This window comes from Myxine glutinosa, chromosome 6, assembly GCF_964187855.1.
Source record: "Myxine glutinosa chromosome 6, kmMyxGlut1.1, whole genome shotgun sequence".
In the NCBI taxonomy this organism is placed as follows: domain Eukaryota; kingdom Metazoa; phylum Chordata; class Myxini; order Myxiniformes; family Myxinidae; genus Myxine; species Myxine glutinosa.
The window spans coordinates 37,828,902-37,847,557 of NC_136266.1; the positions used below are offsets into that span (position 1 = coordinate 37,828,902).

An 18,656-nucleotide genomic window follows, 5' to 3' on the forward strand; every position below is an offset into this window, starting at 1 on the left:
CCCTGGGGAAGGGTTGCTGGGGGTGGAGGAATGGGGGCACTGCAGACAAATTCCAAATTGCTGCCTGAACCTACAGGGAGGAACGACACAAGTGGGACAACCGCGTTCCCAGAAAAGACGCAACCAGCAGCCAAAGCTCGGATCAGGGCAACATGACCAACATGACGAAGACCTCAATTAACACAAATAAAAATTAGGTGGTCACCACATTAAACGGACCCTGACATCAGCAGCCACCTGCTTTTCTGGGATATTGAAACATTGTATGGAACCATTTTGCAATGCATATTCACCCTGAAATATTCACCCTGCACTACCAACGTCTATCGCTGGTGTTGGGCTAGCGGTTAGGGTGCCGGCTTAGGATCCTAGGATCCTGGGTTCGAATCCCGGTCAATCGCTGAATTAACGCCAGGGGGGTTGACTCAGCCTGTCATCCTTCCGAGGTCGGCAAATTGAGTACCAGTTCACTGGTAATTCCCTGTTTGTCGTTGAAGGCGGCAAAAAGGGTTGGCGTCAGGAAGGGCATCCGGCCGTAAAACATTGCTTCAAAAAGGGGACCGAAAAACAACAACAACCACGGTTCCCGAAAAAGGCCAACCCCCGCTTGCGGGGAAAAATGGCCTCTAAAGGTGGTTTTTTATTCACCCTGAACCAGCACACACCCATTAATTGCAGACATCGAGATGTTGGGACATTTTGTCACGGCTAATGCGGCCATGTTATTTCTTTTTTAGCATTATCACTTTGTTTTAGTCATGCCTAGCCCTGCAAACCGTGATGGAAAGAGGATTATTCTCAGCCAACAAGAACATGTGGACGTGCTGATGAAGCTTGACTCGGCTCAAGTAAAAGAAAAAGAAAAAAAGGAGGACTACGTAGGAAGGTCTGAACAACGTTGCTAATCATACATATGCCCCTAAAGCAGTTACACAGCTGAAAGGTTAAAAGCAGACTGCTGGATTTTTCCATAAAGGGAAAAATGCAGTGAAAACGACAATTAAAAGCCCCCCCCCCCACCCCCCTTTTCATTACCTCCGACAATGCCATCGAAGGTGGAAAGACGTTATGTTTACCTCCGCCACCAGTGGATGGAGGTTATGTTCTTTTCATGTCTGTCTGTTTGTCTATTGAGAGCAGGATATCTCAAAAGGTTGTGGATGGATTCAGACGAAATGTGGTGCACAGGTTGGGTGTGGATGAAGGATTAATTGGTTCGATTTTGGTGAAGATCCGAATCCAGATCATGTGGAAAAGATATTTTTTCCATGTTTCAAGCGATTATTCACAAATGACACATGGGGCCAAAAACGATATACAGCGTGGTGTTTCAACAAGTTGTGGACAGATTATGACAAAACTTGGCGGACATGTTGCGTGTATGACAGTCACAATCACAGTTATATTGGTTTGTAAATACTTATTTTATACGAACTAGCATTCCCCTTGGGCCTCAGCCCCACATGTTGTTGCTCCAAAAAAAAAACCTCATAAGAATGGTAAACAGTAAAATTGTTTCATTCTACTGACAACGCTCGTCAGGAGCCAATCACAGTGCACCTTTGCCTCGCACAGCCAAACATAAGTATCTCGCTACTTGGTACCAAACCACGTGAAGCCTACAAGGAAGTGCGACCCAGGAGGGACCCATCAGGCCCATCATTCTCACGCATTCTGCCAATATCTTTGTACCCCTCTCTATCCCTAGTACAATACTTCTGGGTAATGACATAAATTGCAGTTTAAACCGATCTACCGTTTATGCTGCCACTACCTTTCCGGAAACACCATTCCATGCATCAACCACTCTCCGAGTGAAAGACCCTCATCTTCACACTCTGCTTTTCTTTACTCTCAGGCTATGTCCCCTGGTCATATCGCTGTCTATTCTGCTGAAGCACTTTTCCACACTTATTCTATTCTGTCTGTACCTCTCATTATCTTAAACATGTCCATCAGATCTCCCGTAATCGCCTCCTTTATAATGAATAAAGTCCCGTCTCCCTAAAGCTGAGTCTAGCTAGGCCCAGAATCAATCTAGTCACCCTACGCTGAGCCCTCTCTATAGCTACTATGTCCTTCCTCATATGTGGTGACCAAAACTGAACACAATATCCCAGATGAGGTCTCAATAAATTCCTGTACTGTACGGTGTTCACACTACATCTTGATTTGTAATTTATCCTCCCGTGAATACAACCTAAAACCTGTAGTTGCCCGGCCCTGTGCTGTCTGCTTATCCCCCGTATCTATTATCATCCCCAGATAATTGTGTCACACATTCCAAAACTGTCTCTTGCTTCAAGTAGTGTCTGTTGTCATTATTCTTACCCATCCCCAGCACCTTACATTTATTTATGTCAAACTGCATCTGCTAATCGTTTAACCAATCCATTAAAGCATCTAGACTTCCTGAATCTTATCAACCCCCCACCCCATCCCTTCCCACCTCACCCCCTCTCTGCTCTCTGCCATCCCTCCCACATTAGGGTCTACTGCAAATTTAGAAAACCTATTCTTAACCCCATTGTCCAAATCATTGAAGCAACGTATGAATAATAATGGTCCGAGTACTGATCCCTGAGGATCCCCTCTACTTACATCCTCCCAGCCGGACATCGTCCCATTCAAGGGCACTCTTTCCTTCCTATCACCGAGACAGTCAGCTACTCTACTAGGATATAGTTCACACTTGTTTTGTCTAGGCATTTACTGTTATGAATAATGAAAATGTTTTTGTCTAAATACGTTTTTTTTGACGCTGCACTGCCTGGGTCCTTGGTGATGAATACGATACCATTTTCAACTTTGTGCGACCAGTGGCTCGGGAGGAGATGCAAGAATGACAGGACACTAGATCTAATTATAGGTTTGCTCCACCAGTCTTAACTCCTCCTAAGCTCTGCTTGGCCCTCATCCTGCCACAGTCTAACCTTGCAATAAGCTTTCCTGCATCTAACATATCAATGCCTTATGAAGACATTGGGTAAATATATTTAAAGAAATATATAAAGAAGATAAACACCCCTCCCTCCCTGTGATGAAAGGACACCTGCCATGTCGGGACACTCTGGCTCAGATACAGAGGTGTCTGTAAAAGGCAGGGACTATTTTTACATGCAATTAAAATATAGCAAAGCAACACTACATGACTGAAAAAATAAACCACACCATGCAAAAAATGCATGCAGGAGAGTGCATAGTGCTCGTAATACATTGTCATTGCATTGCTTTGTCGAAAAACTGCACTTTTCAATCAAATGTTCGGGGGAAACACACTTCCATGCTATTTGATTTATCACTATAGTCTCTTACCTTTCCAAAAGCACAAATTCCATCAAGATTTTTGCATTTGGTATTGATTCATGGAAAACATACAACATGACAATGTGCTACAATGGCAACACAAATATTGACTGCAATTATTAGCAATTACAATTGGCCAATAAAAATACACAACTTTCATCTGCACTATTGCTGTCTGTAGTTTCAGATCAGGTATAGATTTTAGTTCAACCAGACCCTTTGGCAACATGCTAAATTTGGTTGGATTTGGTTCAGTAGTTTTTTCGTTTTTTGGAAAATATATAAACAAACAAACACATAAATGAAAAATCACTCATAGTGACACTTGGAAAAAGAGAACAAAGTAGAATGGCACGTAGTAGAGCATCCTTTTGACCTCACAAATAATTGGTGGTTGAATGATAGTCTTCAAATTTTAAGTTAATCGGATGAAAATTGACAATTTTAGAAATTTGGCCTATGTTGACCTTTTGGCCAATGTTGACCTCAAAAATAGTTGGTGGTTCGTTTCAGTTAGCTGATATTAAAATTCTGTTCAGATTTCAAGTCAATCGAATGAAAATTGAGGATTTAAGAAATCTGAAAATTAGTGGTTGACCTTCTGGCCTATGTTGACCTTCTGGCCTATGCAGATCTCAAAAATAGTTGGTGGTTGAATTCAGTTAGCCGATGTGAAAATCCCACTCAAATGTCAGGTCAATCGGATTAAAATTGAGGATTTTAGAAATCTGAAAAAAGTGGTTGACCTTTGGCCTATGTTGACCTTGTGACCTATGTAGATCTCAAAAATAGTTGGTGGTTGAATTCAGTTCGCTGATATGAAAATTCTATTCAAATTTCAAGTCAATCGAATTAAAATTGAGGATTTAAGAAAATTGGAAAACAGTGGTCGACCTCTGGTCTATGTTGACCTTGTGACCAATGATGATCTCAAAAGTAGTCGATGGTTGAATTCAGTTCGCTGATATGAAAATCCTATTCAAATTTCAAGTCAATCGGATGAAAATTGAGGATTTTAGAATTATTTGAAAAGGTGGTTGACCTTTGGCCTATGTTTACCTTTTGGCCTTTTGACCTCAAAAATATATAGGATTTTGTCGGACCACGAACTCTACCATTTGGTCAAGTTTCGTAAAGATCAGTTTAACCTGTAGGGATCAGTGACCTGTAGGCAAGTATAAGTGAGAGGACAGACAAACACACACACAAACCGGAGTGATCAACATACTTGTCAATTTTTTAAATATTTTTGCCAAGTAATAAAAATACAAATTTACTCTTATAGTATAGATTTCGATTCTAAGCTTCAGGAGGTCAAGTGCAAAGTCACTTTCAGTTCTAACTGCAATGTCACTTTTGGATTTGCTCGTTAAACGAGAAAATATAACTTGCCGTGAATGCGTTGATGAGCATGCCTCGGCCTCTGTTCCACGGCAATGCTTCTTACGTTTGGTCACATGAAAAACTAGATGGTATTCATCGAATACTTGCCCCGCGCAGTCAACATTTAAGGTTTTTTTTTTTCTTTCTTTGATCCATTATGGCTGCCAGAGGACATGACTGAAGACTTCATAAATTTACATTCTCCAATATTAATTGTTACGTAGATCACGCCAATAAATTTCAACCTGATTGGACTAAGCCTTTTACTTGTCAAATTATGACGTCATAATGAAGATACCAATGATTTAATCGTTAACAATACTTATTCCCCATGCAGAGTTCTTTCCAATGAGCCATGTTTCACTTTTTTCCATGGAGCGGTTTCGGAGATATAGAGGTCCAAAGTTTTTCGGTTTCTCCAAGATGGTGCCCGTACCATGTAACCCTTAACGTCATAATTATCACTAAAAAATTCGACACAAGAAGATGTGGATATGGTGAAAATTGTGTCAATCGCACCGACGGTTGCCGAGAAACGTATTAAATAAATTTAAACAAGATGGCGCCCACACCACATGACCTAAGTTGTCATAATTATCTCATAAAAATTCTACATGGATAGATGTATACTATGGTGAAAATTTTGTGTCAATCGAACCAACGGTTGCCGAGAAAAATCAATTTTGAAGCGCATGTACGTACGCACCCGATCGCTTAAACCCGCTTTTCGCTTCACGCGCGCTGGGTAATTAAAGGTCACATGTGAGAGGAAGAGGGGGAGTGAGGGAGAGGGAAAGAGTGAGGAAGAGAGAGAGAGGGAGAGAGAGAGTGGTTCTAACTAGACTTGGGCGGTTCTTTACGTGTAGATTCACATCGATTCTCAGCTGTTATCTCAATTTTGTTCCTAATCAATTCCAGTACTGTGCCCATTTTGTTGAATATTTTGCATACTGTTGTATTGAAGTCTGTTGGTGATGTGTTCTTGTATATGCATGTGCAATGTAGCAGGGAAACGTGTGTGTGTGTATGTGTGTGTGTGTGTGTGTGTGTGTGTGTGTGTGTGTGTGTGTGTGTGTATGTGTGTGTGTGTGTCGTTGCTTGTTATCTCCATTTGCAGGGTTTCAGGAGGTGGAACGGAGTCCTCCCAGGACCCAAAGTATCCATCTCCGCTTCGGTAAGGGATCACGGTTCATGGACCAAACTGTTCAATTTTTTCAGAGTTTTGTTCCAAGGGTTCTTTTCAGGATCGTCAACGAACCTCGGATTGCCTCCAGTTGTAGTTCATTTGTGGAAATGTTTTTAATGGTAATGTTAATGATATTTTCACTTCATTCTTAAGGTCTTGGTATTTGGTCATTTTCTTGATTTCTGCATTATTTACGCCAAAATCGTTGGGTACTGATGATATCTCAATCATCAATGCTGACTTTTCCTTTTTGTTCCTGCCGTACTATATCCAGCCGCAATGCTTTGTTTTCTATATTCACGCTAGATGGGATCATCAGGTCATACGTAAGCATGACATCCTTGTTTTGAATGATTGCTTTTGGTTTATGTTTCCATGAGTTTTGTGGAACTGGGATATTGAAATTTCTGCAGATGTGCTAGTGGATTACTCGACATACTTTGATGTGCCTTTTTTTTTTTTTTTTTTTTTTTGTATACAAGATCGAGGCTCGTGAAAGAGCTAACATTGATCACACAAAAAAGACAAACCGACACACAAAACACAAAAAACAAGGGGAGCGGCAGACAAGATGGGGAGAGAGGGGGAAGGACACAAAAGAGAGGGGGAAGAGGGGGAAGGACACAAACACAACATTTGAGAGCAGGGACATCGGGAGGACTTGGGGGGAGATGGGAGAGGAATAAAACATATGAACACTGCAAGGACTCTGGGGTGAATTACCGGGGGTAGAAAAGATCAAGGTTTTCGATGGGGGAAGATAAGAGATGGTGGTGAACAGCTGTTTTAAAGACCTGCAGGGAGGAGTGGGATTGAAGGGAGTGGGGGAGTTTGTTCCAGAGGTGGGAGAAAAGGGGAATGAAAGAGTGAAGGTGAGCAGAGAGCCTAGACTTTGGCAGTTTAACCATAAGAGGGTTGCAGGCAGATCTTGTGCGACCTGAAGGAATATTGGGGGGACAGAGCACAGAGAGAGCTGGGGGAGCAAGGCCGGAGAGGAGTCGGTAGAAGACAGAAAGACCACCAACCTGCCTGCGGTGAGTGAGTGAAAGGCCCTCGGTGTTGACTACATCGCAGGAGATTCCAATGATTCTGAAAGCTTTGGCCTCAACAGCGTGAAGCCGAGCAAGGTGTGAGGCAGGAGCACCAGCCCAGAGGGGGGAACAGTATTCCATTGAGCTGCGGATGAAAGCCTTGTATGTGGTGAGGAGCTCAGGTGTGCCAAGGAAGGACTTCGCACGACGGAGGATGCCCAGTCGGCGACTGGCTTTGGAGGTCAGCTTGGAAATGTGGTTTTCCCAAGAAAGATCATGGCAGATAGTGAGACCCAAAAGCTTGAGCGACAGAACTTCTTGGAGAGGATTGTTGAGAAAGTAGATGGGAGGGTTGTCCAGTCGGTCCTTTCGGAGAGACATTGTAAGAGTGTGAGATTTGTCAGGATTGAAAGACATGTTCCACTTGTTTGACCAGTCTGTGATTTTGTCCAGGTCTGCAGAGAGTGAGGAGGCTGCAGACTGCCGATCTGAGGGATGAGGAATGGAGCGACAGAGAGTAGAGTCGTCAGCAAAGAGATAGAGAGGATTTTCAAGAGAGTCAGAGAGATCATTGATGAAGACCAGAAAAAGCACAGGGCCCAGAACACTACCTTGGGGAACTCCAGCCTGAACAGGAAGAGGAGATGAGAGAAACCCATTCAGGGCCACACGTTGACTACGACCAGAGAGGAAGTCCGCCAGCCATGCGTGGAGATTTCCATGGATACCAAAGGAGGAGAGTTTGGTGAGCAGAGCAGGGTGCCAGACCGTATCGAAGGCACGTGAAATGTCAAGGGAGACAGCTCTAATTTCCTGTTTGGCGTTGAGGACCTCCATCCATTGTTGAGAAAGCAGAAGCAGCATGTCCAGAGTAGAGTGACCAGGTCTGAAACCAAATTGATGATCAGAGATCAAGCCATTGGAGAAGAGGAAAGATTTAATATCTGAAGCAATGATGGATTGCATGACTTTGCTGATAATTGGGAGAAGGCTGATTGGTCTGTAGTTGCTGGGATCTGTTTTTGCACCTTTTTTGTGCAAACCGGTGATGTTGGCTGATTTCCAAGCAGATGGCAGATGACCTTGAGCAAAAGAGAGGGTGAAGAGAACAGAAAGAGGGAGTGAAAGAGCAGAACATGATTTTAGGACCCGTGGGCTGATGCCGTCAGGACCAGTTGCAGAATCAGAGTCGAGGGTTGACAGAAACTTTTCCACCTTGTCAGGAGGAAAGGACACAGAGTCCAGGAGCAGCTGGGTACGACTGGGTACGGTGGGTACAGAGAGGGATGGGTTTGGGACACAAGATTTAGAGGCAAACACAGAGTTGAGGCATTCAGCTTTTTCACGTGCGGAGTCAGCCGTTAAGCCGTTTGAGGTGAGGGAGGGGATGGAGGGGGAACAAACACCAGAAACAGATTTGACCAGACGCCACCAGGATTTGGAAGAGGGAGACAGAAAAGAGAGTTCGGTCTTGAGAATGTTGAGATATTGTTTCCTGGCTCTCCTGAGGGTGGACACACACTTGTTTCGGGCTTTGTGAAAGGAAATGAGATTTCCTTCCGTTGGATTTGCTTTCCAGGAGACGAAAGCAAGTTGTTTCAGGGCAACAGCCTCACCACAAGATTCCGTGTACCATGGACGGGAGGAAGGGTATGACAACTGAAGACGAGATGGTATAAATCTGTGCATGAGAGAGAGCAATTTACTTTGAAAGAATTCCCAGGATGAGTTGATGTCAGAGGCGGTAGAGATGGGAGACCAGTCCAGATGATTGATGGCTGCTTGAAGACCGTGCCAGTTGGCCTGAGTGAAATGCCAGACTCGTCGACGCTGAGGAGGCTCTCTGAGAATGGTCAGAGAGATGTCCACTTTGACAAGCACATGATCAGATGAGCCGATTGGAGCAGAAGAAGAGCAGCAGACATTTTCAGGGAAGTTTGTCATAACCAAATCCAGAAGAGAAGATGCTCCGTTGACTGAGATCCGGGTCGGGAAATTGACAGATTGTGTCAGTCCCAGTGAGTCGCAGAAGTCCTTTGCTGAAGAGCCATGGCTGGTGAGAGAGGTACCCACACCCAGCCAACTGGCATGGTGACAATTGAAATCACCACATATGAGGAAGAGAGAGTTGGGATGGGTAGATAGAAGTTGGTCCATATTATCAGACAGTGAGATGTAGATGGAGTCATCGCTGTTTGGTGGACGGTACAACACACATATGAACAAAAGGTGGGAGCGAAGGGGAAGCCGTAGCCAAAGGTATTCCTGGGGGTGAGGTGGAGAGAGGGCAGTGGAGGGCGAGTGAGGAAGAGAGTTTTTTATAAAGATAGCAACCCCACCTCCAGGACGAGGCTCAGGTCTATCATACCGGAGGAGGGAGTAACCTGGGAGAGATACCAAGGCATCAGAGACATCATGAAGGAGGAAAGTTTCTGTTAAGCAGATCACATCTGGTTTGTCAGAAGCAACCTGTATGGAGAGGTCAGTCAAGTTTGAGCGAAGGCCCCGGATGTTTGAGGTCCATACCGTTAATGAAGAGGAAGGGGGAGCATCGGGTCCAGAACGGGGGGGGGGAGGGGTAGGGTAAGATGTGGAAGAGGAGGAAGAGGTAGGGAGAGCTGTTGAAGGTGTGTCAGAGATTTCAGAGATTTCAGAATAGCTTGGAGAAAGGGAAGAATGGGGCGGACAAAAGGTTTGATGGAGATTGGGTGAGGCACAGTGAGGTGTTATTTGAGGAGGGGGAAGAGCGAGGCAGAAGGTTTGGGGAGATGAAGGTGAAAGTTGGAAGGGGGAAGAAGCAGGGAGGATGCTTTGAGGAGGAGGGGTGAGAGGGGAGTCTAGGAGGGGAGGAGCGAGGGAGAGTCTCGGAGGGGAGGGGTGTGGGGGGAGTTTAGTGTGTGGGGTGTGGAGGGTGTGGAGGTGTGGGGTGTGGTGAGATTGGCAAGGGGGGAGAAGGGGCAAGGGGCAAGGGCAAGGGGGGAGATTTGAAAGGGATGGGTGATGGGGAGGATTTGGAGGGGAGGGGTGAGATTGGATTTTGAAAAGTGTACGATTCATGGGAAACGAACATTTTTTGCAAAATGAGTTTGAGACCTTCGAGTCAAAAATACGTTTGAGGACACTGGAGGAGGGGTGGAGTTCTGGATAGTTTAGGGAATGTAGAAAGGAGGAACTGTAAGAGATGGTATTATATATATTTTTTGGAATGAATAGATTTGGTGAGCAAGACGAAAGCATCCTTTTGTAGGAAAAGAAGAAAAGGGTGTTATAATATATGAGAGAAAATAGTTGTTCAGGGGAGAGATTATACATTTCTAGCCGCGAGATCGCGAACGAAGAACGAACGAACAAAAAGAACAACAAATAAACGAATAAGACCTGGGGAAGGAAATATTTTTTTGGGGGTTTTTTTTTTTTGTGAGTACAGATATTAAACAAGGAGGTACGGGGTGAACGACTGGTACGAAACAGAGAACGAAAATAATTTCAGCGCATTCGACGAATCGCTGAGAGAAAAAACCACAAGGTCGGAGACGGTACGGTAGTCTAAGCCTACGAGTACTAGGCCGCAGAATACTCGATACCATTAACCGACGATTGTGTATACATGTACGAAAAATTAGCACCGAAAATTTTCCAAAAGATACGCTATAGGTACACACACCGAAAGATAGATACAGTCTCGACAAAAACACGATTGTGATAGATCACTTAGCTTCGAGAGCGTGAGCGTATGGAGCAGCTTCGAAAAGACGTGACCGTGACTTTGGGTATACAGCTGCTTTAACATGAGTTTTTTTATATCCTGATCGGAGGTAACTTGTGCTTTCTGTTTCTACCTTGCAGAACCTACACTTGTCCGATTGACTCAGTCCTACCATCTTCTTAACGCCATTCGTGTAGTGTCCTTGGTATTGGGCATTAATAATGATTAATTCTCCATCCCAATTGAGCTGACCTCTTCTTAGCCATTCCAATGATCCTTCTTTGTCTATCCCAATTCTGTCCAACTCTATTTTTATCTATCCCTGCTCTTTTGTCTTTCTCCCAGTTGTCACTGTAGGTCTGCTGGTATTTCATCTTGCATTTTTCTTTTGTCTTTTTTGCAATCATTGGGGCTGTATTTGTTGCTATTTCGGTTTGGTGCGTGACATCTTCTAATCACACCTGTTTCTGGAAGTTTTTTGCAAGGTGAGTGAGAGATACATTTTCTGGTTTGATGTATTCATTTGTAAAAATCCTATAAAGAGATAACTTTTCTGGTTTGTTGTGTTCATGCTTGTACACAAATTGTATTCGGTAGTCTGTTGAGCTTTTCACGTACTCTGCTAATCCTAGTCATCGCTCTGTGTACTTGATTGAGTTCCATCAGTCCGCCACCTCCTTCTTTCCTCTGCAGGTACATTCTTGGGAAATACTGATTTTTGTAGCACATTTTGGGGATAGTGATGAGTTTCCTCATTTTGATAGCTCGTTTTTTGATATCAGCTTGTGGCCAGTTTACTATTCCGCAGCTGTACTGTAACACTGGTACTGCTAGTTGGTTTATGGCTTTGATTTTGTTTCTTGGGGAGATATTTTTTCAGGATCAGCCTTGTTCTACACAGGTATTCGTTGGTAATTGTTTTGTGTATTTTTATGACAAATTTGGTGGCTTTCTTCTACTCCAAGGTATTTGTAAGATGCTTTGTTGTCCAGCTCCTGTATTGTTGTATTTAGGGTGATTTTTATGTTGTCCGTTTTTGTTGGTCTACCTTGCATGAATGTGCAATTGGCACATTTGTCTTGGCCAAATTCCATTTGGATGTCGTCGAAGAACTGTTTCACTAATTTCAGGTGTGCCAAATTTTTGTTGTTTGGTGCAAAGAGTTTTAAATCATCCATACATGTGCAGTAGATGTGTCACCTTTCTTGTTTTTTTGGACATTCCTTTCTTGGATGTTAGGGTGTATCTGTGTCCTTGCTCATTAATGAGGTTACTTAGTGGATTCAGGGCTAGGCAGAACAGGAGAGGGGAAAGGCTGTCTCCTTGGAAGATCCCGCGTTGTATCTTCACTCCTGGTATTTCAATCTTTCCTTCAGAGTGCTGTGGGATTAGTATAGTACTAGCCGAAACCCGTGGAACATCCACGGAAGGGAGGATGTGGTGTATGGATAGAGTGTACCATGATGGATGGCATAGGGGAGCGCTCATGGGATCTTCTTCTTCCGTTAAGCTCCAATTTTTTCTCTTTAAGTTAAGTCCAATCAGTCCTCTCTGCTCGAAGTGCTCAGGCCATGCCTTCCCGCTCTCATACTTTTATTGCCATTCGGTGTAGAAAGGGATTGACATATTGTTCGTCTGTTTCAGCTCATTATCTTTAAGCTTCCTTACGTCTCGCCACCTGCTACACCTCTCTGAGTTACGAGGATTTATGCAACGCACCCTGAGTATTGCAACGTCACTCCATTTAACTTTATTAAAATGACGATAAAGACGTTTCCTTATATATCCTAATTTAAAATGTTCAAGGGAATAAAAAGACCATTTGGTTCACACCACCCATGTTCACACCACTCGACTGTCCAATCAGCGGACGGCTCGCTTCGCCTTCGCCCAGCAGACGCCAATACGATGGTGTCGTAAGATGGCGTCGTATCGGCAGTTAATCGGATGCTTTTGGGCCCCAACGTCGGTTAATTCAGATTTTTCGAGTATGGCTGTACGTGATAAACAAAGAGCGTGGTTCGTAGATCGTAAATCCATTAGTGCCGTGGGCATCGGGTCACTGGATGCGGCGTAAAAGGGATAACAAAGTCGAGTCCTTACGTTATTATTATATAGATTCCAGAGATCCATGACTTTCTCAATCAGTTTGATTATTTGGGGATTTATCTTGTACATTTGCATGCACTTTATCATCCATGAATGTGGGACATTGTCAAAAGCTTTTTAATAATCTATCCATGCTGTGGACAATTTGGTTCTTCACGTATTGTAATTTTCGAGTATGGCCTTGTTTAGTAATAGTTGGTCTATTGTTCCGTAACATCCTCTCTTGCATCCCTTCTGTTCTGCATCTAGGCTTCCTTGTTGTGTTAGGTGGTGGTACATCGTTTCTGTAATGATTCTTGTTAAAGGTTTGTATGTTGTTGGTAGACAGGCTATTGGCCGGTATTTGTGTAGTATTTGGGTCTCTTCAGATTTCGTGTGTGTGTGTGTGTTTGTGTGTGTGTGTGTGTGTGTGTGTGTGTGTGTGTGTGTCTGATTTAAAGGACCAATAGGGGAGGAAAGGTAGGCATTTATGCATTACAGAAGGGAAGGGCCACGTTTTACAAGGTTTTGCTGCTTTAGCAGGATACCTTGTGGTAAAACCTGTTTAGCGTACCAAATGTCTTTCAGGCTGTGGAACCCTATTGTTTTTGTTGTTTATTACCTCCGCCACTGAAGGTGGATGGAGGTTATGTTTTCACCCCCTTTCTGTTTGTCTGGCTGTCTTTCTGCCTGTCTGTGAACATGATATCTCAAAAAGTTGTGGACGGATTCAGAAATTTGGTGGAGGTTGGGTATGTGAGTAGGACGAAATGATTAGATCTGAATCCGAGAATTTTCAAAGTTATTCTTCACCATTGAGAGATAGGGCAAAAAACGACATATAACAAGATATCTCAAAAGGTTGTGGATGAATCTTGGTGGATAGGTTAGTTGTGTGTGACAAGGAAGAATTGATTCAATTTTGGTGAAGATTCGAATCCGGATCCGGATTAGAGAATTTTTGTCAGTGATTCTTCACCATTGAGTGATAGGGCTAAAACCGATATATAGCACGATATCTCAAAAAGTTATGGGCGGGTTCGGCCGAAATTTGGTGGACAGGTTGGGAGTCTGGCAAGGACGAACCAATTTGATTTTGGTGAAGATCCCAATACAGATCTGGATACGATATTTTTTAACTTTACAAGTGATTCTTAACCATTGAATGATTGGGCCAAAAACAATATACCGTATAGCACGATCTCTCAAAAAGTTGTGGACAACTTATGCCAAAACTAGGTGGATGAGTTTGTTAGGCCACAAGAACAAGCCGTTTAGATTTTGGTTCAGGTCTGAATCCAGATCTGGCCTATCAGTGGGATACAAAATGTAAAGTGTTCAGCCTGGCGGAGATATGGGCTCTACCGAGTGCTGTTCTAGTTCTTCTATATTAGTAGCTCACCTGGACTTTAGTCCGGGGAGCCTATGCAATCGAGCAGTGTCCATAGGTAAGTTAGTCAGTCAGTAAGTCATTCAGTGAGTGAGTGAGTGAGTGAGTGTAAGTGAGTGTAAGTGAGTGAGTGAGTGAGTGAGTGAGTGAATGAGACTGTAAACACTTCAGTCATTACCGCTTGAACCAAACACACAATTTCGATGAAACTTGGCCACAAGCTCCATATCTGATGCCTGTGGCTAACAATGGTGTATTGACCACATCAAATCTGCGCTCATTAAGGTGGTCTAAGGAAGGGGTGAGGTGAGGGAATTTGACCCCCCAAAATAGGTATTTGCTCTCTTCTCCAAAACTACACACACGATTTCAATGAAACCTTATCACAACCTTCATCGCCCATTATGTACCAAAGTCACAGCATTAAAAACTATATGGTATTCATAGAATACTTACCCTGCGCAGTCAACTTGTTGCGAGCCAACTCTTCTGTTTAGGAACATTTTTTTTTCTTTGATCCAATATGGCCGCCAGACCACGTGAGTGATGACATCATAAATATATATTCTCTAATATAATTGTTGCATAAATCACGCTCAATACATTTCAAACTGATCAGACTAAGCGTTGTCCCTGTCGAATTATGATGTCATAATTATGGCACCAATGATGTCATCGTTAACAACACCTATTCCCCAAACGGAGTTCTTTACAATGAGCCACGTTTCAATTTTTTCCAAGCAGCAGTTTTGGAGATATAGAGGTGCGAAGTTTTTCCAAGATAGCACCTGTACCACATGACCTATGACGTCATGATTATCATTAAAATATTCCACATGAGGAGGCGCTCCGATAGTGAAAATTTGTGCCCATCAGACCAAAAATTGCTGAGAAAAAAAAATTCACAATGATCGATGTGTTGCACTTGTCGAATTATGACGTCATAACGAAGGCACAGATGACATCATCATTAACATATCTTATTCCCCAAGGGGAGTGCTTGACAATGAGCCATGTTTCAATGGAGCGGTTTCGGAGATATAGAGGTGCAACTTGGATAACTTGGTCGAGAATTTTTTTTTATAACAGCATAGGTCACGCTGTTTGGCAGTCATATTGTATTATGACTCCGGTAGGGCGAGAGTTTGCCGCTCGGCTCGGATAGGGCGAGAGTTTGCCGCTTGGGCAGGGTGGGAGTTTGCCGCTCGGGCAGGGCGAGAGTGTGCCGCTCGGGTAGGGTGAGAGTTCTCCGCTCGGGTAGGGTGAGAGTTCTCCGCTCGGGTAGGGTGAGAGTTCTCCGCTCGGGTGGCGCGAGAGTTCTCCGCTTGGGTGGCGCGAGAGTCTGCCGCTCGGGTCGCGCGAGAGTCTGCCGCTCGGGTCGAGCGAGAGTCTGCCGCTCGGGTCGAGCGAGAGTCTGCCGCTCGGGTCGAGCGAGAGTCTGCCGCTCGGGTCGAGCGAGAGTCTGCCGCTCGGGTCGAGCGAGAGTCTGCCGCTCGGGTCGAGCGAGAGTCTGCCGCTCGGGTCGAGCGAGAGTCTGCCGCTCGGGTCGAGCGAGAGTCTGCCGCTCGGGTCGAGCGAGAGTCTGCCGCTCGGGTCGAGCGAGAGTCTGCCGCTCGGGTCGAGCGAGAGTCTGCCGCTCGGGTCGAGCGAGAGTCTGCCGCTCGGGTCGAGCAAGAGTCTGCCGCTCGGGTCGAGCAAGAGTCTGCCGCTCGGGTCGAGCAAGAGTCTGCCGCTCGGGTCGAGCAAGAGTCTGCCGCTCGGGTCGAGCAAGAGTCTGCCGCTCGGGTCGAGCAAGAGTCTGCCGCTCGGGTCGAGCAAGAGTCTGCCGCTCGGGTCGAGCAAGAGTCTGCCGCTCGGGTCGAGCAAGAGTCTGCCGCTCGGGTCGAGCAAGAGACTGCCGCTCGGGTCGAGCAAGAGTCTGCCGCTCGGGTCGAACGAGAGTCTGCCGCTCGGGTCGAGCGAGGGTCTGCCGCTCGGGTAAAGCGAGAGTTTTCCGCTCAGGTAGGGCGAGAGTTCTCCGCTCGGGTGGGGCGAGAGTTTGCCGCTCGGGTAAAGCGAGAGTTTGCCGCTCGGGTAGGGCGAGAGTTTTCCGCTCGGGTAGGGCGAGGGTTTGCCGTTCCGGTAGGGCGAGGGTTTGCCGCTCCGGTAGGGCAAGGGTTTGCCACTCGGGTAGGGCGAGAGTTTGCCGCTCGGGTAGGGCGAGAGTTTGCCACTCGGGTAGGGCGAGAGTTTGCCGCTCGGGTAGGGTGAGAGTTCTCCGCTCAGGTGGGGCGAGAGTTTTCCGCTCGGGTGGGGCGAGAGTTTGCCGCTCGGGTAAAGCGAGAGTTTGCCGCTCGGGTAAAGCGAGAGTTTGCCGCTCGGGTAAAGCGAGCGTTTGCCGCTCAGGGTTTTAAACTCCTCTTGAAATCAAATTCTATTTATTACAAGCGATCACAATGGACGCCAATTGCAGTTTCAGTTTATGAGTGGAGTAAAGATTTGTGAAGCACTTTTTGACATACAATACTTAGTTTGGAACAAAAGTTTTACTCCCGTGAAAACAAACCCACCATAAACGAATAAAACGATGGGAAGTATAATCCAGTTCACCGAAAAGGTAGGACGAGAATCAATGCAACTACATGACGTCACACGTGGTAAAAATACTGGTGATGTTCATCCATTAGCGGCCAGGTATGGTATGAACGTCAATCACACCTGCACAGTCACCACCTCGGTTGTGAAACCGCTCGACGTGGTGTAAACGAGCCTATTGGATACCACAGCCTTGTCCTCTACTTTCTCAAAATGGCATTCTCAATAATCAAGTGATGACATTTCATAAATGATCTCAATATCATACTGTACAGTATATAATACAATGAATTTTTGTAAAACATCTAATCGCGTTTCGATCAATTGTTATGGAAAGTTTATTGACGACACAATCATACAGCATTTAGTAAAGGATTATGATGTGTTATACATGTTATTCGATATCCCCACATTGCACGTTTAAAACATTTGCTCGTGGGGGTGGGCGGGGCGAGAGAGCAGAAGGGGGAGGGGTCTAAAGGTCTGTCATACATAATATATAAAGAGGGGTTCTCATGAGAACAGGACGGACAGTCGGACACACAAAAAGACGTCATGACCATGATCTTGAGCTTGACACAGGCAGCTCCATGGTCCGTTTTTGGTGTTTAATCAGCGTTTTGAGCATTGCCTTAAATTCACTCTGGAAGTATCATTCGATTATATCGTAAAAATACAGACTCTCCGGAGTTTCCCTTTTAAATACAAATAAATGTATATAGATATTTGCAAATAACTGGAGCATCAGCACCGATTTACGATGATACATTTATAAATAGATAAAACATTGTCAAATACATTTCTGCAAAAGGGAAACGGCCTTGCATAGTTTTGTAGGCCGAAGCCTGCAGCAAGGCCTCGTGTGGTGGCGCTAAGAAACGCTTGCGGCCTGTGACTGGCAGGTAGGCCCGAGAGCTCACCTGATCGAAGCCTTCAACCTGTGTTCCACGGAATCGAGCTGCACACCTGCAGGACAGTCCGCTGGCCTCAGCTGCTTGTCCCCACACGCCTCTTCGCTCATGGCTGGAACCGACAAAGAACGGAGAAAGATCGGACAAACCGAACTTCAGGGGGGGGGGGGGGGAGGGAAGGCTGCTCTCGTTCGACACCGATCGCTCTCACTCGGATCCCCGCAGGTCCACACTCCCGAGAAGCCTCACAGTGGACCCACGGGGATTAGCTTACGGGCTCTTGGGGAGACGCAAACAGCATCTTGCAAAGCCTTTTGGCTCGGCCACTCGTCGCCGATTCCCAACGGGTCTCGCTGGGGGCTTTTCCACTACGGAGCCGACCCAGGTGGACCCGGGATGAAATACTGAATGTCTGCATCGGTTTCCCAAACCCGATCGACTCTGGCTCTTCGTCCGTCGCCTATCGGCCGTCGGTCGCTCTTCCTCCTCCTCTTCTCCTCCTCCTCCGCCTCTTCTCTCGGCCCGCCGCGTCACTACCCCCGCGCACGTAATTGGCCTCGGCTTCGAACTCCACCTACAACACCAACAACCTCGATTTCGTGCGTGCGCCACCACTTTCCCACCTGAGCGGGACGGGTGATCCAAGCTGTAAAAGCACAACCACCACCAGAGCCAAAAACACGCCCGGGCAGGCCCAGTCCGGCCCGGCCCCTCCCACCTGTCCATCAAAGCGAAAGATGTTCCGAGAACAAGTCGAACATCGAATAAATGAGTTATCTTCACTTCATTCCAAGACCTGCATCACTTGTGCAATCCTGGTCTTGCACAAACGCATGGATCCACTATCCAATTAACATGTGAAAACGCATCTCGGCTCCTTCCAAATGAACCAATTTACTAATTACGTACTCATTTCACAAACTGCTAAAGTTTCGTTCAAGTTTGAGCTAACAGGGTCGCAAAGAGTAAAACTCACAAAACCCTGTCGCCTCTGTCTGCCCGTGTAACTATACGCACTTCAAAGTATGACGTCATTTTACGTACGAATCCACCATTCCAAAAAAGGGCTTAAACAGGAAAG

The 18,656-nt window shown here is 45.5% G+C and overlaps 1 protein-coding gene across 1 annotated transcript in view; it reads right to left on the reverse strand.

Moving 5' to 3' along the window:
* The window catches only part of LOC137429694 (DNA-binding protein RFX7), a 119,986-nt gene extending 101,740 nt beyond the window's left edge, over positions 1-18,246 (reverse strand). The window contains exon 1 of the mRNA XM_068119839.2: positions 17,585-18,246. Within this exon, the coding sequence (XP_067975940.2) occupies positions 17,585-17,685 (101 nt within the window). The 5' untranslated portion in view covers positions 17,686-18,246. The remainder of the gene's footprint in view (positions 1-17,584) is intronic.
* Between the last annotated feature and the right edge of the window lie 410 nt (positions 18,247-18,656).